Raw genomic sequence first — 27,542 nt, 5'->3', positions numbered from 1 at the left:
AGTGCCCCATGCCTTCTTTGGTTGTACCCACTTAACCTCTCCCTGGATTCCTCGTTCTGAAAACCCTGTACCCTCTGTGAGCCTAAACAGGAGAGAAGTCTAAATAGGACTTAGGAGCATTTTCCCTGTCCTCAAGATATTCTCCTTTCAATCTTCTCTGCTTTGTCCTCCTCAAGTGACATCTCTACCCAGGGCCTAAGGTACTTCTCCGCTCCCCAGGTCACTAGACAGCTGCCCTGAGTGGCCTGTTTCAGTACTGGCTCCTGGCACAGGTTCAGCCCTAGGCAGGGCAGGACAAAGGCCAGGGCCCCGAAGTCAGCCTGAAGATGGTCCTGCTAAAGCCAACTTCATTCCTCTGCAGCAGGTCTTGGCCATCTGTTGGCATGGTGAACACAGTCTCCCATCCCAGGTGGGTCACAGACTGGAGAAATCATCTCTGGGGAGGAGTGAGCCGCAGAAAAAGAAAGGCCAAGAGAAGACACGAATGCCACAAAAGTCAAAGAAATATCCATCACTGGTTGCTTTGAGACCCTGTGCTGCAGTTTCCTCCCCTTGTGTTTTGCAGTTCATTTCCAGGAAAAAGGCTCACAAGCCCTCCTACTCATTCACCAGACCTTGTTCACTCTGCTCCCAGTTGGCTGGTACTGCACTAAATATGCCAACAATGTGGCCCTTACCTCCTAATCACCTGTCTGTTCCCATTCTTCCCTGAGTGGCTGTAAGGGGGCATGTGAGCCTAACAGAAGGGCCTCAGGGCAATACAGAGACCACATCTCAGTTCCGCTCTGCAGGAAATTCGTAACCCCTGTTTCTGCACTAATATTTACTGAGTGCTGCCCAAGCACTGAGCTGGAATGAAATATTGGCCAAAACCCAGTCCCTGCCTTTTAGGAGCTCACCGTGTAGTCGGTGTTAGATATTTCTCCGCTGGGTCTCGGGGCTGTGGGGAGGGGGCTCGGAATATCTTGTCCCTACTTCTTGGCATATCTACATTTTCTGCATCCTTCAAGGCCTGACTCAAATGCTGTCTCCCCCAATGCTCTCATTATATGGCCACTGAGCAGCGTTCTGTCCTGCCTCTGAATGCTCACAGCACAGTTACTCGAGGCTGTCTCACGACGCATTATGAGAAGTACTTGCATTAGATGTGTTTGGATGCATAGTGGGTCTTCTCTACTAGACTCCATGTTTCTTAGCCCAAAAACTGTCTTACATATCTCTGTGTCCCTCAGAGTACCCTACACAGCACCAGGGAGACGAGAGGAGCTCAAAATACTCAGACGTCCACATAAGGATGCCTGCGTGAAGGCTTGTTTGTGGAGCTACTGGTAGTTCCAGGTTTTAAAAAAACAACAAAAAACATTTTATTAACTAATTTAAAACTCTTTGTTAGGATTTTCCCAACTAACACAAAGCTCGAGCTCCGGGCCAGTAGCATAGGATTCTCACGTATTTCTTCCAACTGTGTATGTCCAGCCTGTGTAAGATTGTTACAACAGTACACAGAGATTATCATTCCGTATTCAGCTGCTTCTGCGTCACAATTCGTAAGTGCTGACATCCTCTATGAATGTTAAGGAGGGGAAAGTACAGTATCTCCTGCAGTACTGGTGTGGGGCCTGGCATCTCCCCCGGTGCTGCCGCAGCTGAGGGAGGAGATGCGCCAGCCAGGGCATCCAGTCTCGGGTAAGACGACACAGGCCTCCCCATCAGCATAGGCCTACAAAACTATCCTGCCTAGAAAACGGGACTTGCCCAGCATAAAAAGAAATGGCTCCAAAAATTCGGAAAAGGTCTCATAGTGGCTAAGGGACTTTTTTTTTTAAAGTATCAGAAATGATGACTGGACTCGGGATGCTGCTTACTAGGTACAGTCCTCTGGCTAAACTTATATATGGATTGTCTCCTTTAGTTTTCAAAAACCTGAGGTGGTACTGTTATTACCCGCCCCCCAGTTTCGCAAATGAGGAAGGGGAGGCTCAAGAGAGATAATAACTGTGCCCAAAGTCACATACCCACGTGCCTCTGATTAGACCCTGAGCTGAGACTCTAGCCCAACCCATCCAGTTCCCTTTCTCCTTGAACATGGCGTGCAGTGAGGAACAACGCTGCTATGCCCGCTGGAAGAGGCCTTAGGGAGCGGCGGCTTCAACCTCCTTTCTTTAGAGAGAAGGAAACTTGGGCTCAGAGAGAGAGGGGCTTGTTCCTCGGGTCCGCCACTGTGCAGCGGAATCAAAGCGTGCACTAGAATTCCAGCCCAAGTCCCGTTCTCCAACAAGGAGACCTGACGCCCAGAAGGCTGAGCCCCGAGTCCCGGGTCCTGCAGAGACTGAGCCGGACCCCACCCCGGGCGCTCTAGTTGCCGTACACCGCTCTCTCTGCGTGTCCACCTGCCGCGCCTGGCCCGCGCCCCGGGAATACCTGTCGGCGGCGCGCAAGCCCTCGGCCAAGGGTGACAAGGCGCTGGCACGGAGCGGGCGGGACTGCGAGGACCAAAGACAGATACTGACTTCGCCCAGCCAGGCCCCTTCGCCTCGGAGCGCGGAGGCCCCAGGAGCACGCGGACGCCCGGACACTGAGGACAATTTGGGAGCGCCGGTCCCGGGAGGCAAGGCCGTCTGGCCTCCTCCCCTCAGGTCCCCTACTTTTTCCCCTTAACTGGCGGCTGACCCCGTCCTAGCGCCAAGGCACCTGAGGAGAAGCGACAGCTTTCCGCTCCACGGTCTAACTGCCGGGACTCTGAAGGGCGAGGTTCCCATGGAAACCTGAGGAGGCTCTCGGCGCCTGCGCGGACGTGCTAGGCACTCTGGGAAATGTGGTTTCCGGGCTGTCACCCGATGGCGAGGGGAACTGACGCAAGATGGCGCCCGAGCGTCGCGATCGGTTCCCAGTCGCTGGGTTCCCTGACCCCCGGGCGCTGCCGGCGTGGGAGAGGCCGCGGAGGCCTGAAAGTAGTTTCTCTTGGCTCTGCGGTGTCTGGGATGCCGGGGGCAGAGACGGGGGCGCGGTCTCTTAGTCGTGTTCACTTTTGCCTTTCGAAAACTTGTTCAGACGAGGGGCCGCCCTGGCTCTGGTTCCGTCCCAGCCTTGGATGAGCCGAACCCGATGTAGGGAGGAGGATCTGAAGGTGGAAGCCACCGCCCGAGGGGGGCGAGCTCCTCGTGGCACAAGTGTTAAGTGGGGGCTGGGCGACCGCTCCGGCTCCTGTATCAGGTGGGAGTTAAATGGGGACTGCGTGCGCTGGGGTCACACAGACCCTCCCCCCACTTCCTCTCGGGAGCTCCCAACGCTTCCGGACCCCGAGCCTGCCTGGGGCAGAACTGCGAAAGTGTCTTGACTGCCCGCAGCCGTCCTCTCCACTCCCGAGTTAGATCTCTGGACTGAGACCTAGAAACCTAGGATCTGATTCAAGGGTCGGCCGGAGACTGGGCTACTTCTCCGGGCCTCCGTTTCCTTATCTCTGCAACAGTGGTCATTATAACTCCTGCCAGTTCTCCCTGGAGGTGTTGTAAGGTTCAGATGAGATGAAATTGATGTGTAGGCTGGTCGGTCATCTGTGGACAGAAACAGCCATTCCCAATCGCTGTATATTGGTGCAACTTCTTGGAAGGAGGTTAGGCAACGCCTTTCAAAATGAAAAATGTACAGAGCCTTTGCTTCAGCAATTCTAGAAATAGGTACGCCCTTTAGATTTAGTGGCCATGTGTACACAAGACAGTTTATATAAGGGCACTTACTTGGAGTGGGAAAAAAAACCATATCATCAACAACCTAAGTGTTCATCAGTAGATGACCACTTAAGTAAATGATGGATTCAATAAAATGGAACGTGTGGTTATTTTTAAAAATAAGGCAGAGCAACATTTCCTTTTGTTCAAATAAATGCTTTTCATTCTTAAAAAAAAAGAAATAAGAATAAAGCAGAGCTTTTTGTACTGGTGTGCAACTCTTCATGATATTAGTGTTTTCAAAGTGCAGAATAGTATGTTAATGTTATAATTTATTTTTAATTATATTTTATTGATTATGTTATTACAGTTGTTTTGATTTTTCCCCCTTTGCCCCCCTCCACCCAGCAATACCCACTCCCTCAAGCAATCCCCCCACCATTGTTCATGTACATGGGTCACACCTGTAAGTTCTTTGGCTACTCCATTTCCTACACTGTACTTTACATCCCCATGGCTGTTCTGTAACTACCTATTTGTACTTCCTAATCTCCTCACCTCTTCACTCATTCTTCCCCACCCACTCTCAAAATGTTCTCTGTACCCATAATTCTGTCTCTGTTCTTCTTGTTTGCTTGGTGGTTTTTTTTAAAGATTTTATTTGTTTTTAGAGAGACAGGGAGGGAAGGAGAAAGAGGGAGAGAAACATCAATGTGTGGTTGCCTCTCGTGCATCCCACACAGGGGACCTAGCTTGCGGCCCAGGCATGTGCCCTGACTGGGAATCACTTTAGTTCACAAGCCCTGGCTCAATCCACTGAGCCACACCAGCCAGGGCTGTTTTTTAGAATCAGTTGTTGATAGACATGTATTTTTTTGTCATTTTATTGTTCATAGTTTTGATCTTCTTTTTCTTAAATAATTTCTTTAACATTTCATATAATAATGGCTTGGTGATGATGAACACCTTTAGTTTTTTCTTGTCTGGGAAGCTCTTTATCTGCCCTTCGATTCTAAATGATACTTTGCTGCTTGGAGCAGTCTTGGCTGTAGGTTCCAACTTTTCATGTCTTTGAATATTTATTGCCAGTTCCTTTTCATGACTTTGAATATTTATTGCCAGTCCCTTCTTTGAATATTTATTGCCAGTCCCTTCTTTGAATATTTATTGCCAGTCCCTGAAAAGTTTCTTTTGAGAAATCAGCTGACAGTCTTATGGGAACTCCCCTGTAGGTAACTAATTCCTTTTCTCTTGCTGCTTTTAAGATTCTCTCCTCATCTTTAACCTGGCATTTTCATTATGATGTGTCTTGGGGCCTGTTTGCATCCGTCTTATTTGGGACTCCGTGCTTCCTGGACTTGCATGTCTATTTCCTTCCACAAATTAGGGAAGTTTTCTTTCTCTATTTTTTCAAAAAGATGTCCAATTTCTTGCTCTTTTTCTTCTCTTTCTGGCACCCCTATAATGTGCCTGTTGGACCTCTTGAAGTTGTTCCGAAGGCTGCTTATCCTATCCTCATTATTATTTTTTTTATTCTTTTTTCTTGTTGTTGTTCTGATTGGTTGTTTTTTTGGTTCCTTATGTTCTAAATCATCGATTTGATTCTCAGCCTCATCCACTCTACTGTTGTTTTCCTGTAGATTGTTTTTTATTTCAGCGTATCCTTCATTTCTGCCTGGATCTGTTTTATACTGTTGAGGTCCCCACTAAGTTGCTTGAGCATCCTTATAACCAGTGCTTTGAATTCTGCATCTGATAGATTGCTTATTTCCATTTCATTTAGCTCCTTTTCTAGGGTTTTGATCTGTTCTTTCACTCCGGCTGTTTCTTAGTCGTCTGGTTTTGACAGCCTCCCTGCCTTTGTTTCTATGTATTAGGTAGAGCTGCTTTGACTCCATGCCTTGGTAGTGTGCCCTAATGTAGCAGGTGTCCTGTAGGGTCTGGTGGCACAGCCTCCCCTACCACCTAAGCTGGGTACTCGAGCTACGTCATTCATGTGGGCTGAGAACACCCTCCTCTTGCAGTTGAGCCTTGGTTGCTGTTGGCAGGTCAGTGAGAGGGATTTACCCAGGCCAGTCAGCTGCAAGGACTGGCTGTGCCCGCTGGTCACCAACCTCTGCCCAGGGAGGATCCGCTGTGCGGGGTCAGGGTGGTGGTGCTCCAGTGTGGTCTGTAGCTGTCCACTGGGTGCACAGACTCTAGGGTTTCCCAGGTGGTTCAGGCCAAGGTCAGCCTTCACCTGTGTTTTTCCCTGGGGCCCCTGCCTGAGCTATAAAACAATCTGAGGTGGCTGCTCCTTGTGCTGGGCTTGGAGATTCCCAGGCAAAGCCAAGCTGTGAATCTAAGCCGGCTGCTGCTGGTGCAGGGCCAGGGGCTCACTGAGGCCGGCTGTTGTTCGTTTGATAGGATTTAGGAGGTTGTGAAGCACGAGCCAAGACCAGCCATTTACATGGAAAAGCAGCTTGGGTGGGCCAGTAATTTAGGTGGGGCAGAGTCTCTCGGGATCTTCCAGGTGGGTCAGACAGTGTTAGCCAGGTGCTGGAGTCTCAGGTGTGGCACCGGCCCACCGGCTCAGTCTGGACGGATGTGGTTTCTTTGATTCCATAGCTGTCAGACTTCTATTCAGCTGATTTCTGATGGTTCTGAGTGATGGTTCTATATTTTAGTTATAACTTTTAAAAAGTATTTTATTTATTTATTTTTAGACAGAGGGGAAGGGAGGGACAAGCAGAGTGAGATAAACATCAGTGTGTGGTTGCCTCTCACACACCCCACACTGGGAACTTGGCCCACAACCCAGGCATGTGCCCTGACTGGGAATCAAACTCGCGACCTTTTGGTTCTCAGGCCAGCGCTCCATCCACTGAGCCACACCAGCCAGGGCAATATTTTAGTTGTAATTTTGATGTGGTTGTGCAAGGAGGTGAGCCATGTCCGGAAGTCCATAATTTTTTTTTTAAGTTTGGCCTTATGTTTTTTTTTAAATTTAATTTATTTATCTTTAGAAGGGAAGGGAAGGAGAGAAGGAGAGAAATATCAATGTATGGTTGCTTCTGGTGCATCCCCTGCTGGGAACTGGCTTGCAACCCAGGCATGTGCCCTGATGGGGAATCTTTTGGTTTGCAGGCCCGCGCTCAATCCATTGAGCTACACCAGCCAGGACTCATAATTTATATTTTTAAAAATAATACAGAAATATATTTGATGACATAGCACGGAATATTTTTAGGGGGACTCAGGAAGCTGGTAACAATGGTTGCCTGTGAAGAATTGGGGGACAGAATCAGAGGAAGACACTTTTCATTGCATATCTTTTTTAAAAAAACATTTTTTGCCCCTTTAGTAATTTGTGTTTGTATATACATATAGTTCTTAATCATTTGCATTTTTTTATAGTTTCTAGTTTTCGTTCCCCCACAGGCTGAACTCTTACTTCTCGAGTCCTCCACAGACACCAGGACAGCACAGGCGCACAGGGCCCACAGCTCTGAGTTCACGACTGAACCCTGCCCTGGCCTCGCTCCTGTCGCTATCACCCCTGCCTGCCCCAGCGGCAGCCTGGGACTCCCGGAAGGGCAGTCTGGGCGGGAGTCCTGGTTGGCTGTGGGTGGCAGGCAGGCCCCAGTGTTTGCTCAACAGGGTGGACCGGCCAAGTGGATCAGGAATCAGAACTAGCTTCCCCATCCCCCACCCCCTTGTGACCACACGCACGCCAAGTGCAGGTAGAAATGATGATTCTTCTGGAGAGCACGTTGAGGCCGAACTCTGTCAGTGCAGAAGAGCATGTGATGTCAAAGTGGGAGGGGGACCCAGGGCTTTTTGCTGTAAGCCCTTTTGTTTTAGAGAAAGAAACAGAGACTTGAGGTGCAGTAACTTTTAAGTCATAAAGAGCCGGGGTTAAAACCCAAGTCTCCTACCCCTGGGTACTCGAGGGTCAGAGCACCAGGGGGTGAGTGAGAGACTTATTCTTAAAACCATGCACGAGGTCTCAGTGACAACATTTGGTGCCACTCCCTCCCAGGTGACTCCCTTCGGCTGTCCAGCCAGGCCTAACCCCTGCTGCCCAGTGTAGACCTGGTCCCAGCCCCCCCACCCCCACCCCACCTGAGGGTGTCGGGGCAGCTAGTATCTACCCAGGCCCTGCCCTCTGGGGTTAGGGGACAACCCTGACCTCCCCTCTTCCCCTTCTTCCTTCCACCTCACCGCAAACAGGCTTGTCTCGAGACACCTGCGAGTTGTGAGGAGCCTGGAAGGGGCAAGGAGAGGCCAAACCCCTTGTGCAACCACAGAGGAACTGACTCACAGATGAGTGGCTTCATCATAAAATTGAAAATAATATGAAAATGTCTTTTATTTCTGAGTACAAAGCCAGATACTGTTAAGACTATGAAAACCGGTCAGAGGCCATGGAGAACAGAAAGAAGGCTCTTCTGGCGGGGTGCCCTGTGTCCCAGGGCCTTGTCACAGAGGGAGGGAGGGATGTGGGTGGGGCCTGGAGGGGCAGCAGCAGAGACCCAAGGGAGGTCGACCTGCCCACCCCGTCACAGGGCCCAGCTCTCTGTCCCTCAGAGCCTCCCGGGACGGGGGGCTGAGGACAGAGGTTACCGTAGGCCTTTGGGGGCCACTGGGGCTCTGGCCTGGAGGGCCCGGGGGCGAGGCAGACAGGTGTGGGGGAGGGAGGGAGCATGAGGGGCTACTGGGAAACTTTTATTCTGTGGCTGCAGGTGTCTCAGGCAGCAGTTGAGAATACCCCCAGAACACCTTCAGTCTCTACCACATCCCAGTTTCAGAGGAAGTCTTGAGCCCTTGGATGGAGGGACACGGGTCTGAGACTTCAGGCTGTGAGAGCTGAGGCTTGAGTGATGGGGCCGGACCTCCCGGGGCGGAGCTAAGAGGAGTGTGAATGGGCCGACAGGATTGAGGGCACTCCTCCCAGGGGCTGTGCTCAGGCTTCTCTATCTGGCGCTCAGGGGGCGTGGGTGTGTGTGAGGGCTCAGGCCTCACCCTCCTCCCCACTGCCATCCACGCTGGCCTGCCTCACCACCTTCCGGACCCTGGGTGTGGAGGAATGGCCAGCCTCCTCCTGCTCCTGCTCCTGGAAGGCCCGGGTCCGGCTGGCCACCAGGGCAGCACTGTTGAGGGCAACCACAGACTGGCGAGACTTCAGGGCAGGCCAAGAGCCCTTGTGGACCTGCAGGCTTCCCTCAGCCTTTGAAAGCTGAGGGAAGGGCTGAGGAGGGTCTTTCTCTGAAGATTCGTTTGGAGAGAAAACCTGGAAGGGTGAAGTATAAAGAAGAGGAGTCATTGGAGCACAGCACCTGGAAAAGGGCAAGTGCAGAGTGTTTGTTGACTGAATACAAAAAAAACCCCGAGCTGCTCATGAGTCACACTTCCCTGGGAGGGAAGACAACATCCCAGCCCTACCTCGCCTTGCAGCCCTCACTGGTCTACAGCTTCTTTCTGGCCAGGAGCCTCCTCGGCTCCCCTGCACCTGCCATGCCGCCGAGGTCCTCATCTCCTCCTCCCACACCCTCTGCCTTTGGACAGTCGATTGTGAAACACCTTCCAGGTGCTGGGCCCTGAGCTGGGTGCAGAGTGAGCACACCCTGCCTTTAGGAGCACCCACCCCGTCCGCCCACCATCCGCCCTTCCGCGTCCTTCCACTCGCAGTGCCAACCCCTCCACAGAGACTCACCCAAATGTCCCCTCTGTGAGAAGAGCCCTCGTCCCTCAGGCCAGCCAGGATTCTGGGTACACTGGCACTCTAGCCCCTCTGCACCTCCCCCTAACGTGTTGCCTCTCAGATTTGGGAGGGGCTGCTGAGGTCATTTCGTCTGCCCCCTGGAGGGTCAGCAGTCAGTGGTCTAGCTCCTGGCCTGGGGTGGACGCTCTTGCATGGCGGGGCAGCCCTGTCCCTTAGGGAGCAAATCCTTCTGTCCAGCTGACTGCTGCCCGCAGCCTCCCGCCCAGGGCTGGGTCCCAGAGAGTCCCCTGGGTGCCCCTGGTCCCACAACTGCTCTCCAGCTCCCATGGAAGGCAGCCCTCACCCGCCCTCATTAGGTCTGCTCGGCAGCTTGAAGGGACCAAAGGGAGCTGCCTAGGGTATGGTCCCTCTGCTCATGTGCCCCTCGCTTAGGGCTGAAAGCTGAGTACCAGTCCTGGTCTTTCTCCATCCTCCTGCCAATTGCCCCCTCCTCCTGTTGGATCCAACCGCCCCCCCCCCCCCGCCAGCCTAGGCTCCTTCCTTAGCCCCAGCCTCACCTCTGGCAGGTCACCGGCCTCTGAGGCACTCTCCAGCTCTGGGGGGGGCTCGAGGAGGCTGATGGACCTCATGACCCCACGGAGGTTGATGCGGGGCCTTGGCCCAGGCTCTTCTTTTGCGGCTGCCTGGCTCTCCTCCAACCCCACAGCCATCACCTCCCCACTGCCCCCTGGTTCTGGCGGAAGAGGTGGGAACGGTGTAGAGACCTCGGGGGCCAGGGACTCCTCTGGGGAGGCCCCACCCACTTTCTGCTCCCAGACATGGCTCTGCCGGCTGTGAGAAGGTGGCCCCGAGTCAGCTCTGAGGGACCCAGCAGCCACCCCCAGCAGCCACCTCCACCACTGGTCTCCCCCTTGCCCTCCACTCTGTACCTGGCAGTCAGGATGCCCTGGTAGGTCTGCAGCTGGCGCAGGAAGCCGGGGTTGGGGCGGGCGATGGGCCGGAGCTCCTGCACGTGGTGCAGAGCCTGCTCCAGGCTCCAGCCATACTGCTTCATGGCATAAGCCACCACCGTGGCTGCTGAGCGGCTGACACCCATCTTGCAGTGGACTAGCACTCGGGTGCCCTGCACTCTGTGGATGCAGGAAGCAGTCAGCCCCCTTCCCTGTCCCCTCTCTGGGAGGGCCCCTGCAGTGTGGGGGCGGGGCAGGCATCAGACTCATTCCCAAAACCGGGAGGGAAGGAAGGATCCTGAGGGCCAGAGCACCCAGGAGGGGGGTAGGCAGTGGGGGTGGGGCAGCCTGACCTTGCCGCCTCCACAAAGCTGTGTGTCTCCTTCCAGTGAGGCAGCAGCTGGGCCGACTCCTCATCCCGGAGGCGCACGTTGTGGTAGGTGAAGCGCTCAGGGTAGAAGTTGTCAATCTCCCGGGCCACGTTCAGGATGTGGCTGACCCTGTAGCAGGGAGTGCGAGGCCAGGCTGACGCGGCCAGGTGCCCCTGGCCCACTGGCCAGCGGCCCTGGCCAACCTGGGCGTTTCTGTTCAGTTCTTGGTTCTGAGTCCGGTGGGGGATGGCACAGGGCTGGTGGGAGGAGGAGAGGACTCTGACCCCAAGCCGATCGCTTCACCCAGCTGGCTTGTTTCCCCGCCAGTCCAGGTGGCTGCTGGGGTGGCCCGCAACACTGAGCCTTCTGTTAGTCTCAGAAGTCAGCTCGAGAACAACTTCTGAACACAGCTGAGGTTGGTGGGTCTGCAGCAGCTGGGTTTCCCAGCAGCCCATGGTGGACAAATGACAGGAATGCACGGGAGCAGGCGGCCAGGGGTCCCCGGAGAAAGGCACTTCCATCTGCCCTTTGCAGCGTGGGGAGGAAGGAGAGTGGGCCAGGGAGCTACCAGCAGGCCAGCACGGTGGCTGTTCTGGCCTGGCCCAAGTCCACGCTGAGGGGAGGAAGGGCCCCAGGACCAGCGCTGGAAGCTGAGTTGGCAGCTGCTGAAGGGGGTCTGGGGGCTTCTGACCAGGTGGCCCCTCGAGGGGCAGCCAAGCATGGGGCATGACAGACAGTGGGCAATCCCGAGGGGGCTCAGGACCCTACCTGTTTCTCTGCAGCTCCTCCAGATTCGCTGCGTTCCACTCCGAGCCCTGTGGACAGGAACAGGGCACTGGTCTCCCTCCGCCCCAGCTGCATGGTCCTTACCTCCCACCCCTCACCCTGCAGCTCACCAGGTAGAGGTGGGGGAAGATGCGGGAGGCCCGGTCTTGCTGAGCCATAAGCAGCAGCATCTGATTATCAATGAAGTCACGGTACTGTTGGAGAGGGCATCCCAGGCGTAGCTCCAGGGCCTGGCGGATCTGCAGGCCGGAAGGAGGCGAGAGGTTTCTGAGGCCTCACCCTTCCCTCCAGGGCTTCTGAGGACAGCAGCCATCCCCTCTAGACTTAGGAGCTGAGGCCAAGCATCTGGGACTGGCTCGGACAGGAGGGAAGCTAGGTGGGAAGGCTCCACAGAGAGGAAGACCCTGGCCCCCAGCTGGAGGGTCCCTCTGCCCTGTCCAGGCCCAGCTCCACCCTGGCCCCCTGCCTACCTCTTTGGAGGTGATGCTCTCCAGGTCACTGGTGTCCAGCACCTTCCACAGCTCAGTCTGGATCGCCTGCTCCATCTGCTCCTGTTCCGAGGACCTGGGAGCCGAGCCCGTCAGTCCAGGGGCCCCTTTCCTACTCTGCCATGGTGCCCCCTTCTCCTCCCCTCCCTACACTGACCGGCCAGGCTCGGCGCTGGGAGGCCGCAGAGACTCCAGGTCGGCCATGGTCGTCCACTCGTTGAGACAGCTCTGGTCAGAGCTCAGTCTGTCCTGGTAGTGGCCGGCCCAGGTGAGGGTACTGCCTCCTGGCACAAGACCACTGCCTAGAGCCGCCTCACACGCCTGGTGCAATACCTGGAGCGTGGCCCTGGGACAGAGGAGAGGTGGGTCACACTGCCCTCCCTGCTGCTCCTACCCAGACCCTGCAGCCACCCCCAAAGAAAGGCCAGCCTGAGGCTGACGGCCCCAGCTCTCACCACATGGTCCGGATGGAGATGGGCTTGAAGATTCGGCTCTGCCCACCAGATGTCACACTGAAGCCCCTGAAGGAGACCAGGCAGGGGTGGAACCCCACTCCGGGCCCAGGAACAGAGCCCTTTAAGAGGCCCACCCACTAGACACCTCACCAGCCTGGCCCTCAGAATATGTGCACATCATTTGAGCTTCAAAATAAGCCCTTTTGCCAGTTATGGGGCGGCTGAAGCTCAGAGAAGTTAAGTGACTTGCCCAACATCACACATTAAATCTGAGGTAGAGCTGAGAGTAGGCCCAGGCCTCAGACACCCGGCCTGGCAGCAGCTCCCCAGTGCCCTGCCCCCGGCACACACATCACACCCTTGGGCCCCTCCTCCTCTCCCCTTGCTCCAGTTCCAGCCTCTTACCCGTCTCCATCTAGATACACCTGTGTGTCACTCCAGAGAGGCAAGACCAGGCCCAGGGTGCAGCTAGGGGAGCTGGCAGTACACAGAAGAAATGCCGTTGTCCCCCAGCACCTCACTTCCTCGCCGCCCCCCCCGGCCTCTCCCTGCCCCCACCTGCTATCAGGGAAGTCCACCCCCAGGAGGACCGTCTCATCCTGGCTCACGAGTTCTCTTGTGGAAACTACCAACAGGTAGCGGAGCCGGGGAGGCCGTGCTGCCTCCAGCTGGACCGCCTGGGAAGGTGGGGGGAGAGAAGCCCAGGGTCACAGCGGCCCAGAGGGCCCTGCGTCCCTACCCCCACCTGACACACGGCCTGGAGCAGACCTGCTGCCTGCTCCCTCCACGCCCATCCCCTTCTTCCCAGATACCAGATCCGCAGTTACATTCCAGTGGTTCCCAACTTTTGGATCATGGTCCAACAAAATGTCTTAGATTTTTCTTAAAGGGTATGTGCGTGTGGAAAAAAGGAAGCAGCCTAATAAAGACTGCCCACGTTTTACTTCAGCCCAAGAAGGAGGTCTGAAATAACCCTTTCCCTTGCCCTTGCCATCATTTCATTCCAGAAATGTTCCTCACCAAAGAAATACTGAGAACACAGTCTCACAATAAAAGACGGTGTTTCCATGCAAGTAACTCAGCTTCCCGAAAGGCGGACTGGGCCTCCTTCTTCCCGTTCTGCTGCAGTGAGATGTCCCACAGGCAGCTGGGAACCAGTCCTCCCACGCCCCCTGCGTCCCAGCCCACTGGGCCCCTCCCGCACACCCGCTCCTGGTGGGCGCTCAGCAGGCCCCCTGAGCTCCAGTCCGTTTATGGGCAACTCACACCATCAGGAAGGTCTTGCTGGGGGTGCACAGAAACCTGCCCCTGTGCAACCCCAGTTCCTGGGCCTAACTGGGCCCCCAGGGCTCGGGCAGAACAAACCTCCTGTCCTTCCCCAGCCCTTCAGAGACCAGCAGACAGGCCGTCACCCTGTTAAAACAACTCGAGCACGGCTGCCAGGGTTCGGATAACCCCCTCACTCCCAAAGGTGCGCCCTTCCCTCACACCACCGCTCCCCAAAGGCACACACACACTGGCTCCATCCTGACCTCTCCTCCCCCCACCCCAGGGGTGGCTCTCTTCCCCCTCTGAGGTCTCCAGAGGGCCCCTCACCAGGCGGATGTCATCCTGCGGTCTCAGCAGCTCCACCATGAGATGAAGATGCTGACTCTGCTCCTGCTTCTGGGGACTTTGGGGCTCATGCCCATTGTCTGTCTGGTCCCTGTGGAGCTGCTCTTCACCCAAGGGCTCCTCCGGCTCAGGGCTGGGCTCAGCTGCATCTCCACTGTCCCCTCCGCCCTGCAGTCCCAGGACGGCCCCGTGGAGCACTGCAAAGCTCTGCCTGGCAGGGCAGCGGGGAAACCCTCAGGGCCTATTGTAGGAGACCCCCTAGGACGGGGTGCATCAGAACCCCCTGGAGGGGGCCCATTAAAATGGGTGGTGGGCCCCACCTGCATTGGGTCAGCAGGTATGGAGTGTGCAGGCCCGAGAAAGTGACTTTCCAACTAGTGCCCAGGTGATGCGGCCTCCACACCTCGAGAGGCACTGCCCTGGAGGCTCTCGAGCACCCCAGTTCACCTACTCTTGTCTGAGGGGACTGTGTGTCACTTCCTTTCCCTTGCCACCTACCTAACTCCGAAGATGCTGTAAATTTGATAGGGACCCAGGAGTCCTCTGGCCCTGTGAGCCCACCCTGCTCTTTGGTTTGTGACCACTGGCCTGAGCCAGGGTCTAGGAGAAGGGTGGAAGGTACCCCGAATGACCAGGGGAAAGATGAGAGCAAACGCAGCCACGCCCACTGGCAACATGGCCCCACCTGTCTGGCAGTTAGCTTTGGCTGTGAGCCGAGCCCTGGAGGAGGGCAGGGGCCAGGCCTGGCCGCTGGATGGAGGTTGCAGGGAGATGCTCACCTTCGCTGGAGCCGGCTTCTGCGCTTGGAGGCCTGGTCCTGCTGGGAAAGTGGCCCCCAGGGCACAGTTGAGGGATGCGGGGTGGGAGGAGTTGTGGCCCCTGCCCACCCTTGTGGGGAGTGAACCAGAAAAGGTGTCAGAAACCCTTCTCACCCCAATCTACTCGTCCCCAGAGGCGCTGGGGGAGCCGGGACCCAGGTCCAGGCAGGGCAGCAGGGGGATAAATGTGGGTGAGGTGCTAGGGTTTGGCACAGATCTGGGCCAGAAGAGAACAGGGGCTCCACTGGTTGCTCTGGCGCTCGGCGTTCAGGGTCTTGCCTTGGTCGAAGTACGTGGGAGCCTCAAGCCCTCTCCCGGGCCCCAATCCCCTACAGCCTAAAACCTGGGGTCCACCACCCCACACCCGCAGCCTCGAGAGGCGGCTGCCCGTAGGCGGGACGCACTCCCCCGGGCCCAGCTGGTCATCGACTACGTGGGCGGCACCACAGCAAAGTCAGACTCACCGGGGGCCCCACGGGCGTGGAGTAGCCGCTGGCGGGGGGCGAGCGGCTCACTGTGACCAGAGCCATGGGGTCAGGTGGGAGACACCCGGGCCGGCACTGGGCACAGAGCCCTCCCACAGCCACAGGACAGTCCCTCCCCTGCAGGACCAGGAAGGAGAGACGGGAGCCACCAGGGCCTGGAACCTCCTTGAGGGCGGCCCTTAAAGGGCCAGACGCTCGTCCAGCCCGGCCAGCGTAGCCGGCACTAAGCAGCTGCCGCCCCACCCCTCCCGTCTCCTCCGGTTCTGCCCGCCTCGCCCCAGCCCCACAAACACGCTGGGGGCGGAGCCGGGGGCGGGGCACAGGTGTGGAGACCCGGGACCTGCAGGGAAAAGGCCGGAAGGTTCGGTCCCTCCTCCCAGGAAACACCTCTGTCCCTGCCACGCCCAGTTAGGTCACCTGGGCTCTGCTTTGGGCCGCAGCGGGTCTATTACCCAGCGGAGGTGGGGCCTAGGGAGAGCGGGGTGGGAATGCAGGTCTGAGAGAATCAGAGTGGCTCTTAAGTTGGGGGGTACTCCAAACCGCAGTTTCCCATGCTGGTGGGTGCTTCCACTGTCTGCACGAATCACTGGGAGACACGCAGAGCTTCAGGGAGAGTCAGCAGGGCTTTAGGACTAACCCCTGAGGCCCACGGGAATCCTCAGGGCCACCTTGGGGGGTGAGCAGGTCACAGACGGAAGTGACTTGCCCTGAGCCCTCCCACAGAATACACTGGAGTCAGAGCAGGAACCCAGGCCTGAAGTGCAGGGGCCTCTGACTGTAAGTAGAGTCTGGAAGCCCAGCCCCTCCCCCTCCTGATGGGAGCACGAGTGGGTTCTGGGGAAGTGGACTTGGTAGCAGGAGGAACCCGGGTCTCCGGTAGGTGGGACAGGGCTCAGGAGAACTGGCGTTTATGGAGCAGCCGCTCTGCATGGGTACTTGACACATGTTGGCTCATTTTTCCCCTCCAGGCGGCTGAGGGGGCGGGTAGGGGGGGTGGAAAGTGGTCTCATTTTGCAGCTGAGGAAGCTGAGGCTCAGAGAAGCTAAGGGGGTCGCAGCCAGGATGAGAACCCCCATCTGAGGCCATCGACCTCGTCTCCCCTCAGCTTTCCCCACATTGAGCAAGCAAGCCTGCTGCTGAAGGTCTCTTTATTTCCATCTTGGTCTCCAATGCAAGCCCACCCCAGGGCTCCAGGCCCAAAACTCAGTAGCAGTTTATAAATAAATAAATTACAAAAGCGGGCGGGGAAGTAGCCCCAACAGCCCTCCCAGGGGCTGGGCGCTCAGTGCTCAGTGCTCTGTGAGCGAGAGCCGCAGGATCCGCTGCAGGTCTTCCTCCTCCTGCCTCCCTCGCCGCTCCCGCTCCTCCTGTTCCCGAGAGGACAGCTCCAGGGCCAGGCGAAGCTGCTCCTCAAAGCTTGGTGGGGCTGGGGCTGGGGGCGTCCCATGAGGGGATCCGGGGCCTCTGGGCTCAGTGGACATCTGCAGGCTTTCCTGGAGGGCCCTTCCAGGCAAGATGGACAGGGAGAAGAGACCAGTGAACACCAAGGCTCGGGGAGGAGGCCAAGGGCTGGGACACGGCTTTAAAGGACAGGAAGGAGGACAGGGTAGCTGGGACCTGGGAGACCAGAGAGAAGAGACGAGGTGGGACCCTCTCTTCCCATCCCACATGCCGCCTTCAGTGGTGGGCTGTGACGCTGGTGGAACCGGCACCTCCCTGCTACCCGCCCCCACCAGCCAAGGACCTCCTGGCTAGCAGGTCCCGGGGGGAGGACAGGGCTGAGACAGGGACCTAGTAGGTCCCAGAGGACCTCACCGCTCCAGCTGAAGCTGCTCCTCATACGCCGTGGCTTGGGGAGGAGGGTGAGTGCCAGGCCGGGTGTTGGTCAGGGCTTCCCAGACGGTCACCTGCAGCAGCCAGAGCCCAGAGCTGTCACCCCCTGCCACCCCTGCCCATACCCAGGGCCCAGCCCTGCCTGCAGCCCACCTGCTCCGCCTCTGTGCCTGCCTCAAGCAGGCTCTGCTGGATGGCGAACTGCAGCAGGTCATCGTCCTCGTCACGAAGGGGCTCGCTGCGCTCTGCGCCCAGCACACTATACCCCTCAGGCACCTCGAACACCGCGGGGTCCACCTCACACGGGAAAGGGCTCCCTGGGGTGGCAGAGGGGCCACATTCAGACCCCAGGACTCACATACCAGCAGGCCATGTGGCCCCTCCCTCCGCAGTGGTACCTGAAGCTGCAACAGCAGAGCCAGGGGCCGGCACCCACACCGAGCTCAGAGGCTCATCACAGCCACACAGGTTGCTGAAGGTAATGCGGGCGTTGAGCACATGGAAAAGGGGAATCTCTGTGAGGAGACAGCCAAGCCTGAGCCACTGTGGCCACAGACCCACCTGCGCCGGGCCCCTGTGGCCACAGCCACCCCACTCTCCAGAGTTGCCCAAGGACCCCTGCCTCCCCGCCACCTGCTCACCAATCTTGACTGGGAAGCCGGGTGGGAGGCGAAGGGTGATGAAGTCGCGCAGCTTGGCAAAGTGAGCGTTGCTGATGGCCATCAGGTCAATGATGGGTGTCACCTGGTCACCCAGGGAGAGTGGGTGCTCCTCACTCAGCCACAGTGTTGCCTTGAATCTGCCCAGCCAACCACAGGACATGGGTCAAGGAACCTCTGGTGGCCTCTCTGGTATAGCCCACCCACTCCAAACACCTGCCTTTACTCTTGTCCTTCGCCTGGCCTGGCGTACCCTTCTCTGCTCAGCCACCCCTGCCTGCCTCCCCCAGGAGCTTGTGTCCTTCTGGCCTGTGACCCGAGCTGCTTCCAGGCTCTGGGCTCAGGCTGGAGCCATGACGGTCTGTGCTAGTTCTACTTGTCTGGGTGAGAGCAAGGCTGGGCCGCTGGCTTTGGTCCGCCTCGCCCACAGCCCCGTCCTCCTGAGCCTGCAGCTGGCTGGCACCTCCCACTGTGCAGTACCTTTGGGTGTAGCACAGCCCACGGGCCAGGACTGCTGGGGTTCAAATGCGCTGGGTGGCTGAGAGTCACGTGAAGTGCCTGGGACAGTGCCGGGACCATTGTAAGCTCTATGTCACGGCTCATCAGACCCTCATGGCGCCCTTGTGAGCAGGTGGCCAAGTGTGACTTCTCCTTTACTGGAGAGCAGGCTTTTGAGGGCCATAAAGCCAGGAGGTGGTAGGGCTGTGGGCCCTTCCCACTTTGCTCCAAGCTGGCCCCCAGCAAGTGCTCCTTAAACTGAATAGGAAACCATACCTGGGTGGTGTAGCTCACCCATTCATTCCGCAAAGGAGAGCGACCAGTGCTCTGGGCCAAGCCCCAAGCTGGGTGCCGAGGACCACAGCTAACACAGACCTGGCTCCTGTCCCCAAGGAGTGGAGTCTAGAGGGAAGTCAGCTGAGTGAGTGGGTTCCCCACTCCAGTGGGCTCATCTGTGACAGGAGTCGGTTAGAACTAGGGAGACCAGGCAGGGTCCCTGTCGTTGAGGGAAGTCCCCAGTTAGCCCCCAGACCTCACCTCTGCACTTTGCTGGACATCTCGATGGGGCGGCCAATGTTCCGTGACTCCAGACTGAAGTTGGGGTCAAAGTATTCGTCCGGGGAAATGGCTGTGGGATTGGTGGGGCTGGCTGTCTGCTGCACGGGGACCTGAGTGGGCCCCAGGACCTGGCTTAGTGCCCTGGACGGTGCCTGCCCAGCCCTGCCCGGCGGCCCCAGCCCCGCCCCCGGCCTTGGCTCACCCCGTTGTGGGAGGAGTGCTGCTGGGCCATCCCAAGGAAGGACTGGAACGGAGTCTTTCCCCCTGAGGAGAAGGGTAGGGGCCCATCAGGGGACTCTGAGCCATGCTCCCAGACTGTCCCCACCCACCCTTGACCCTGGGTGCCTCCTGTCAGGCAGGAATGGGATAGCCTCCCAGCTTGTCCGGATACTTTGGCCCTCCCAGACGCGGGGGACCCACCGCATGGTGTGACTGGGCAGCAGGCAGGCGCACCTGAGTTTACCTTTGCTCCTCGACTTGTCCTGATCAGAGAGGTGCTCCGTGCGTGTGCGTGTCACCAGCTCCACATTGGTGGCACTGTACACCTGGAGAGCAGGGGGAGCACAGGGGTGCTGGGGGCTCAGAGACTGCTCCCCACACTCAGCCTCACCAGCACAGGGCCCAAGTCCTGCTGTCCCTAGGAACAGATGAGATCTCACTCCCCACAGTGGAGAAGGGGGGCAGGTTCTGAACCCCAGGAAGTCAGTAATGAGGGGGAAATGGTCCCAGTTTCATCTTGGGACCCTGGGTGGGGACCCATGCTGTAGGTGATCCCTACACGCTCAGCAGGGGCTGGGTGCTTGGGCCCCACGGAGTCCTGGGGCCGCACGGGGCTTCCGGAGCCCACAGGCTCCTCTGTCTCCCATTCCACACAGTGGATGTGGGGAAACAGTACGTTCCTGGGCCTTGCCTCCCACCCCAGCCCCCACCAGCAGCCTCTCCTGCCTTGGCCTCATAGCCGCTGACAGTTTCCATCTTCTCAGACCGCCAGCCCCAGATGCCGCATTTGTTCCTGAAACAGACCAAACAGAAGCTCATGAGGATCCACCCCACCAACCCGCACCACAGCCTTTCTCCTGAAGGCCCCCTCCGATTAGCCTTCTCACTGTGAGACTGCAGGGATCTTGAAGAGGATGCTGGGACAACCGAACAAGGACTGGGGACTAGAAAGTCCTGAGGAGTCACTGTTTATTTTGTTAAGTATGATGCTGGCACTGGGGCTGGGTATAGAGGCGCCTCTGTCTGTCAGAGCCACGTGCAAAAGCATTTACTGTTGAAGTGATATGCCATCTGCAATGTGCTTCGAGACAGTCCAGGGAGCCCTGGCTGGTGTGGCTCAGTGAGTCAGGCGTCTTTCCGCAAAGCAACAGGTCGCTGGTTTGATTCCTGGTGGAGGCACATGCCCAGGTTGCGGGTTTGGTCCACCGTTGGGCGTGTGCAAGCAGTGACCGATCAATGTTTCTCACATCGATGTTCCCCCCTTTCTTTCTCTCCCACCTTCCCCTTTCTCCAAAAATAAATAAATACCCAGGCATGTGCCCTGACTGGGAATCAAACTGCGATCCTTTGGTTCGCAAGCCCACGCTCAATCCACTGAACCACACCAACCAGGGCCATATAAAATCTTTAAAACAGTCCAGAAAAAAAAGGAAAAAGGTCAGGAAGGACACATTCAACACGACTGGCAAAATGCTGATAATGTTGAAATTGGGTAATGAGTATATCATAATAGTCTCTCTTCTTTCATACGTGTTTGAAATTTTCCATAATAAAAAGTTAAAAATAAAAGTCTGTCTGACTCAACGTAACAGTTGGAGACTCCAGCACCTCCCTTCCATCAATGGATGTGCAGGCAGAAGGCCAACAAGGAGACGGGTGCCCTGAGCACCAGCCACTAGCGACAGAACTCAACAGGCTTCGTTAGAACACGCCACTAACGACAGCAGGGCACTCATTCCCTCAGGCGCACACGGGACGTTCTTCAGGGGGGACCGTCTGCCAGGCCGTGGAAGAAGCCTCAGTGAAACTGAAAGGAGATAAATCACACTGCGCGTGTTCTCCAATCACGATGGAATGAAATTAGAATTCAATGACAGAAACAAATATTTGAGACACTCACCAATACGTGGAAAGCAAACAACATACTCCTAAATCACCAAATGATCAAAGAATAAATCAAAAGGGAAATCAGAAAATACTTTGAGATGAATGCAAATTAAAACACAACATATTAAAACTTATGGGACATTGCTAAAGTAGTGCTTAAAGGGAATTCATAGCCGTAAATGATGACATTAAGAAAGAAAAAAAATTTGAATCAATAATCTAACCTTCCGCATTAAGGTACTGGGAAAAGAGCACGCTGCACCCACAGCAAGCAGAAGGAAGGAAATAATAAAGTAAATATGACATTGAAAATTAAAGAAACACAGAATAGGAAAACAACAGAGAAAATCAATTAAACCAAAAGCTTGTTGTTTGAAAAGATCAACCAAATTGACAAACCTTCAGCTAGATTATCCAAGAAAAGACACAAGACTCAAACTAATAAAATCAGAAATGAAGGAGGAGCCATTCCCATTGACATTACAGAAATAGAAAGGATTATAAAAGAATACAATGAACAACTGTACCCGACAAATTCGATAATTTAGATGAAATGGACAAATGCTAAAGGGACAAAAACTCCCAAAACAAACTCAAGAAGAAATAACCCAATATACCTGTAAAAAGTGCAGAGATTGACGCGGTAATGACTACTCACACAGAAAAGCCCAGGCTAGAGGGCTTCACCAGTGAATCCCAACAAACCCTGATGAAGAACTAATACCGATTATTCACAAACTCTTGCAAAGAAACACACAAGGCAGTAACACTGCCTGACCCACCCTGCGAGGCGCTGCCCAGACACGGAAACCAGACACACCACGAGACAGTGACGGACCGAATCCTGTACTAAATGCGTATAAAATACTAGCCAACCAAGTCCAGCAACACCAGAGAAGAATCACACCCACGACCAAGTGGGATTTATCCCGGGAGTACAGGGTTGATTTGACATCTGCAAATCAAGTGATGTAGCACAGAGCAGTAGAATTTTTTCAAGGTACATGATATATCAATAGACACAGAAAAAAAGCATCTGACAAAATTCAAACCCTTTCTTGATTAAAAAAAAACACTTAACAAAGTATAAATACAAAGAAACTTCCTCAGCCTAATAAAGGCCCCCCCCAATAAAGCCCCCCCCCCTTAACGGTGACAGGCTGAACCCCTTTCCCCTAAGGTCAGAAACAAGAAAAGGATGTCTGCTCATGCCACTTCTATGCCAAACTATACTGGAGATTGTAGCCAAAACAATTGGGCAAGAAAAAGAAATAAAAGAAGCCCAGGCCTGGCAGGGCAGCTCAGGCAGTTAGAGCGTTGTCCTGACACACCAGAGTTGTGGGTTCAATCCCCGGTCATGGCACATACAAGAAGCAACCAATGAATGCATAAATAAGTGGAGAAACAAATGTTTCTTTCTCTCTCTCAAATCAATCAATAATTTTTTTTTTTTTTCCAAAAAGGAAAGAGCCTTGGCTGGTGTAGCTCAGTGGATTGAGTGCTGGCCTGTGAACCAAAGGGTCGCCAGTTCGATTCCCAGTCAGGGCACAGGCCTGGCTTGCGGGCCAGGTCCCCAGTAGGGGGTCGGCAAGAGGCAACCATGCATTAATGTTTCTTTCCCTCTCTCCCTCCCTTCCCCTTTGTCTGAAGTAAATAAATAAAATCTAAAAAAAATGTTTGAATCAGAATCTAAACTGACTTCTTTGAAGAAACTGACAAGCTGAATCAGGAATTCATATGAAATTGCATGGGACCTAGAATATCCAAAATAATCCTGAGAAAGAAAAAGAGTAAGAAGACTCACACATTCGGATTGCAAAACTTACTTCAAAGCAATACCAATGAAGGCAGTGGGTCCCGGGACAAAGACAGACACACAGACTAATGGAGTAGAACTGAGAGTCCAGAAATAAATGCCACCATCTACGGTCAACTGATTTTCCACATGGACGTCATGAACATCACATGGGAAAATAACAGTCCTTTTAGTCAACTGTGCTGGGCCCCGACTGGTGTGGCTCAGGGGACAGAGTGTGGGCCTGTGAACGAAAGGGTCACCGGTTCGATTCCCAGTCAGAACACGTGCCTGGGCCATGGGCTGGGTTCCTCATGGGGGACGTGCGAGAGGCAACCGCACATCCATGTCTCCCTTTCTCCCTCCTTTCCCCTCTAAAAACAATTTTTTAAATATTTAAGATAAATAAATAAATATATTGTGCTGGGACCACTGGAGAGTCACGTGCAAAAGTATGGAGTTGAGCCTGTACTTCCCACCATATATAGAAATTAATTCACAATGGCTCAAACACCCAAATGTAAGAGCAAAGACTATAACACTTTCATAAGAAAACACAGGAGAAAATCCTCATGACTTTGGTTGGATTTGGCGAAATATTATTTGCTATAAAACTAAAAATTTACAAGCAACAAAACATAACAAGCAACGACAACAAAAAAAGTAAGTAAACTGGACGTCGTGAATATTAAAAACTCTGTGTTTCAGCCCTGGCTGGTGTAGCTCAGTGGACTGAGCACAGGCTGTGAACCAAAGCATCACAGTTCGATTCCCAGTCAGGGTATATGTTGGGTTGTCTGCCCAGCCCCCAGTGGGGAACATGTGAGAGGCAACCACACATTGATATTTCTCTCCCTCTCTTTCTCCTTTCTCTAAAAATTAAAAAAAAGAAATAAAATATAAACAAAACAAAACAAAACAAAAAACTTTGTGTTTCAAAGTATACCATCGAGAAAGCAAAAAGACAACCCATAGGATGGGCGAAAATATTTGCAAATCATTTGTCTGATAAGGGACTCACATGTAGAGTTTATAAAGAACTCTAACAACTGAATAATAGCAAGATAACCTGATTTTTTAAATGGGCAAAGGGTCTGAACAGACACTCCAGAGAAGACACACGAGTGCTCACCGTCCACACTCAGCAGGGAACTGCAGGTCAAAGCCACGACCAGATACCGCCGCAGGCCCGGCAGGAGGGCTGTGATCCACAGTGAGTAACTAAGCGCACAACGAGCGAGCGTGGGAGGAGGATGCGGCGCCTGGAAGCCACACGCACGCACGCACGCACGCACGCACACACGCACGCGCGGCGGCGGGAATGGGGAATGCTGCCGCCCCCGTGGCGAGCAGCCATGTAGTTCTTCAAACAATGACACATCGGGTACCACATGACCCAGCCATTGGGTATATATACCCAAGAAAAATCAAAACATAACGTGCATACCAAGATCTCTACAACTAATGTTTGCGGCAGCATTTTCCACGTGGTCCAGTGGTAGGAGCAATCCTAATGTATGTCAACGGACAGATGGATAACAAAACGTGGAACATTCATACGACGCATTCAGCCATAAAACGGAACAAAGTCATTAGACACCACAGCTTGGATGGACCCTGAGGACAGTATGCTAAGTGAAAGGAGCGAATTACAAAAGACCACATATTACAAGGCTCCATTCACTCCATCAGGAAATGTCCAGAATAGGCAAATCTAGAGAGACAGAAAGTGGGTCGGTGGTCGCTTAGGGATGGGGGTGAGGGATCGGGGAGGGGGTCGATAGGTAAAGGATTCAGGGTTTTTGTCTGAGATAACGAGATGTCCTAAAATTGAAATGTCTTAAAATCCACGTATCTGTGAATGTCCTAAAAACCACTCAATTGTACACTTGAAACAGGTGAACTGGATGGTATATGAAAATTTTATCTCAATAAAACTGGCTTCCCTTTTAAGTGTTTCTGAAGTCTGTCATTGGAACTGGGGCACATGTAGTCCCAGAAACGATACTCTGGCGGGGACAGTTAGGTTCCAAGGCTGCGCACTAGGGACTCTGGCCCAGGCGCAAGCTGCACTGCCAAGGAGCGGACTTGGGTCCAAACAGCTGCCCTGAACCACAGCCTAAATCCTGTTTTTATGGGAAAACGTGAGGTCAGGAGTCAAGGAACTGGTGACACCGTGACCCAGCCTCCTCCCCAGGAAGCCAGCTTCCAGTACGGACAGGCACACATGAGCTCCCAGGTTGCCACAGGACATGCAGGTGACCAGTCTCAGGGGGACACTTGTCCCTGTCCCCCATCTAGGCAGCCTCTGCAAGTGGCTTAGCCTCCCAAAGTCCCAAACCAGGAACCTCAAGGGCACCGCCCACAGTGTGGCCAGCTCCCAACTAACCTCTCAAAGGCCACATTTCGAGTGTCCAGGTGGGTAGAGACAATAGGAGAGGTGAGGCGGCTGGCCACATGCTCCTCACTGGGCCGCATGGCGGCCAGCAGCGCTTCTGGCTCATGCAGGGCGAGCCCCAGCATCTCCGTGTGCACCACCTGCCGGTCGTGGTCCACTTCCATCACCAGGGCTCCTGCCTCTGCCAGCCAGTGTGGGGGAAGCGAGGGAAAATCAGTAGGCCCCAGGAGGTGGGTGGAGGGCCGTCATGGTGCCCTCAGCCACTTGCTGTCGAACAGGTTCGGCCACAGCCCCTGTGCCCCCTCCACCCCCAACCTCTGTTTCCACATCTGGAGAGGGGACAGAAAGGCCAGCCTTGTCTTCACAAGACAGGAGACTCTCCGAGACCCGCGGTGATCCCCCAAGAGCTCACCTTGGCCCTTGAAGATGAAGCTCCTCCGGCCACGCTGCCAGGTCATGTGCTCGAAGCCCAGGAGACTGGTGTCCACCCGTAGGCTCTCACCCCGCTTCCACACACGATACACGTCGCTCGGGCACATCTTGGACACGAGGGGCACTGCAGAGGGCACAGAGGTCACCGGCGTTCTTTCCCAAGGGCCCCACCCCAGGCCCCTGGGAGCTGAGCAGTCCCCACTCACCCCAGCTGGTGAACTCCCACTTCATTTCCACGTAGAAATCAGGGGCCTGGGACAGACCAGAGCACTGTCAGGGCCCTGCCTGGTGTGGGCAGCCAGTGGGCCTGGGTGGCTTCTTGTCCGCAGCCCCGCTTCTGGAAACCCAGCCCTTCAGCAAGTCCTGACAACTACCGTGGCCCCACAACGTCCCACCATAACCAAGCTCCACCCAGGAGAGGGTGGGCCAAGTGGGGCCCTAAAAAGGTCTTCAAGTCACTAAACCACAGGTGGCAAACACAAGGCCCACCGGCCAACTCCACCTTGTTTTATCAGGCCCGGCACCTTGTTTTCATTTGACGGCAGCAGATAAAAACAAGCTCTTGCTTAACTGTTAAGGAGTAGTTACATTTACACAGCCCCAGGTGACCAGGGTGACCCCCATGCAGTCTGTCACTGCCCCTCGCCATGGCACTTCACCTCTCTCACTGGCCACACCTCTGTGCCCCGCTGTACCTGGCGGAGTTTGTTGAGCAGTTCCGGAATTCCGGCCAGCCTCTGCGTGGCCCTCTGGTAGTCCCGATACTGGAGCACAAGCTGCACCATCTCGGGGTCCCCGGTGCTGACTGCCTCCTGCAGGACTGGGGGCACCGAGCTGCTAAGCCACACTCTCTTGATGACCCCAGGCCTGGCCCCTCACCAACCGCACAGTCAGCCCCAGGGAGCCCCTTGGCCCTCTGCAGTACCTGCCCAGCCCTGGCAGCTCTCTTTGCCCACATTGGCATTATGTCGAAGGAGGACTCTCACAGACTCCAGGTTCCCCAGGGACACTGCCAGCTCCAGGGGGGTGCGCCCCCGAGGGTCTTCCTGTTCAATGTCATGCTGGGGGAGATGGGACGCTCAGCACACGGCAAGTAAGAAGAGACAGAGATAAGAAGACCACTGTGCTAGGCAGGGATGGGTGCCGCTATGAGAAATAAGTAAGGCAGATAGTCGATGGAAATGGCAGAGAGTAGCCTGGTTGTCCCTGCAGGAATGGGGAAGGGGCAGGTGCGAAGGACCTGCCCACCTCTCTGGTGCTCTGCCGGTGACAGCTGGGGGCCCAGTGGTGGGGCCTGGTCGGGCAGAGGTGGAGCTGCGGGTGTCAAGGACCAGGCTGCCCGTTCTCAACCTGCTTAGGGGTGGTGCGCGAGAGATCAGAGGCTGGATATGAAGCCGGGAGACAGGCGAGGCCGCGCGCTGGAGCCGAGTCCGAGAGGCTCAAGTGAGAGGGGCAGATCACCTAGGCTTCGATCAGGCCGGGAAGGGTGAGCGGGGAAGCGGCTGCGGCACTGAGCAGGGACCGGAGGCCTTCAGGATGGAGGCCACGGCTTTGGCTGGGGGACCCGTGGGACGGCCGGGGTGCCCGGCGGGCCTCACCTGGCGGCTGTGCAGCGCGGCCTCCAATTCGCGGTGCCGGTTCGCCCAGACCAGCCGGTGAAGAGGGAAGGTGGGGCCCGGGCCCGCCATGCTGGACCTTAACGCCGCATCCCGGGCTGGCGGGCGGGCGTGGCGGGGGCGGTCCGGCCCAGCCTCGGCGGGTCTGAGCTACGCCCACCGCAGCCCCTGAACCCCGGCACCTCCGCGGCAGTGGCGGCGGCTGGCGGCGGCGGCGCAGGCGGTGCGGAGGGCGGGCCAGGAGGGCGGGCCAGGAGGGCGGGGCTGAGCCGGGGCGGGGCCTCGGACCGCGCGCACCTCTCCGCCCA

At 55.7% G+C, this 27,542-nt stretch overlaps 2 protein-coding genes across 5 annotated transcripts; both read right to left on the bottom strand.

The window, feature by feature from the left end:
* Positions 1–7,989: 7,989 nt before the first annotated feature.
* On the bottom strand, positions 7,990–15,599 carry SSH3 (slingshot protein phosphatase 3). Of its 3 annotated transcripts, XM_053662929.1 has the most exons (15): positions 15,319–15,599; positions 14,816–14,856; positions 14,019–14,247; positions 12,981–13,099; positions 12,828–12,899; positions 12,423–12,488; positions 12,125–12,313; positions 11,950–12,043; positions 11,590–11,718; positions 11,462–11,508; positions 10,676–10,822; positions 10,302–10,502; positions 9,930–10,203; positions 8,710–8,940; positions 7,990–8,473 (listed from the first exon to the last, which is right to left on the bottom strand). In XM_053662929.1, the coding sequence occupies exons 1-15, from the start codon at positions 15,382–15,384 to the stop codon at positions 8,432–8,434; spliced, it is 1,947 nt and encodes a 648-aa protein (XP_053518904.1). In that variant the 5' UTR covers positions 15,385–15,599; the 3' UTR covers positions 7,990–8,431. The 3 variants fall into 3 exon arrangements, with proteins under 3 accessions (XP_053518904.1, XP_036991265.2, XP_036991266.2); XM_037135370.2 differs by having other exon boundaries at positions 7,990–8,940; positions 15,319–15,597; XM_037135371.2 differs by having other exon boundaries at positions 7,990–8,940; positions 14,816–14,853; positions 15,319–15,597.
* An 871-nt stretch (positions 15,600–16,470) lies between these two features.
* Positions 16,471–27,457, bottom strand: ANKRD13D (ankyrin repeat domain 13D). Of its 2 annotated transcripts, none has more exons than XM_037135410.2 (15): positions 27,217–27,457; positions 26,544–26,679; positions 26,314–26,438; positions 25,825–25,870; positions 25,599–25,742; positions 25,178–25,367; positions 19,833–19,899; positions 19,341–19,432; positions 19,090–19,151; positions 18,867–18,957; positions 17,814–17,971; positions 17,571–17,687; positions 17,326–17,489; positions 17,155–17,246; positions 16,471–16,842 (listed from the first exon to the last, which is right to left on the bottom strand). In XM_037135410.2, the coding sequence occupies exons 1-15, from the start codon at positions 27,304–27,306 to the stop codon at positions 16,629–16,631; spliced, it is 1,788 nt and encodes a 595-aa protein (XP_036991305.2). In that variant the 5' UTR covers positions 27,307–27,457; the 3' UTR covers positions 16,471–16,628. The 2 variants fall into 2 exon arrangements, with proteins under 2 accessions (XP_036991305.2, XP_036991304.2); XM_037135409.2 differs by having other exon boundaries at positions 18,867–18,997; positions 19,351–19,432.
* Positions 27,458–27,542: the final 85 nt, after the last annotated feature.

The sequence above is a fragment of the Artibeus jamaicensis genome, unplaced genomic scaffold (genome assembly GCF_021234435.1).
Source record: "Artibeus jamaicensis isolate MK-2021 breed Jamaican fruit bat unplaced genomic scaffold, CSHL_Jam_final contig_3109, whole genome shotgun sequence".
In the NCBI taxonomy this organism is placed as follows: domain Eukaryota; kingdom Metazoa; phylum Chordata; class Mammalia; order Chiroptera; family Phyllostomidae; genus Artibeus; species Artibeus jamaicensis.
This window is presented reverse-complemented; position numbering and strand designations above follow the sequence as displayed.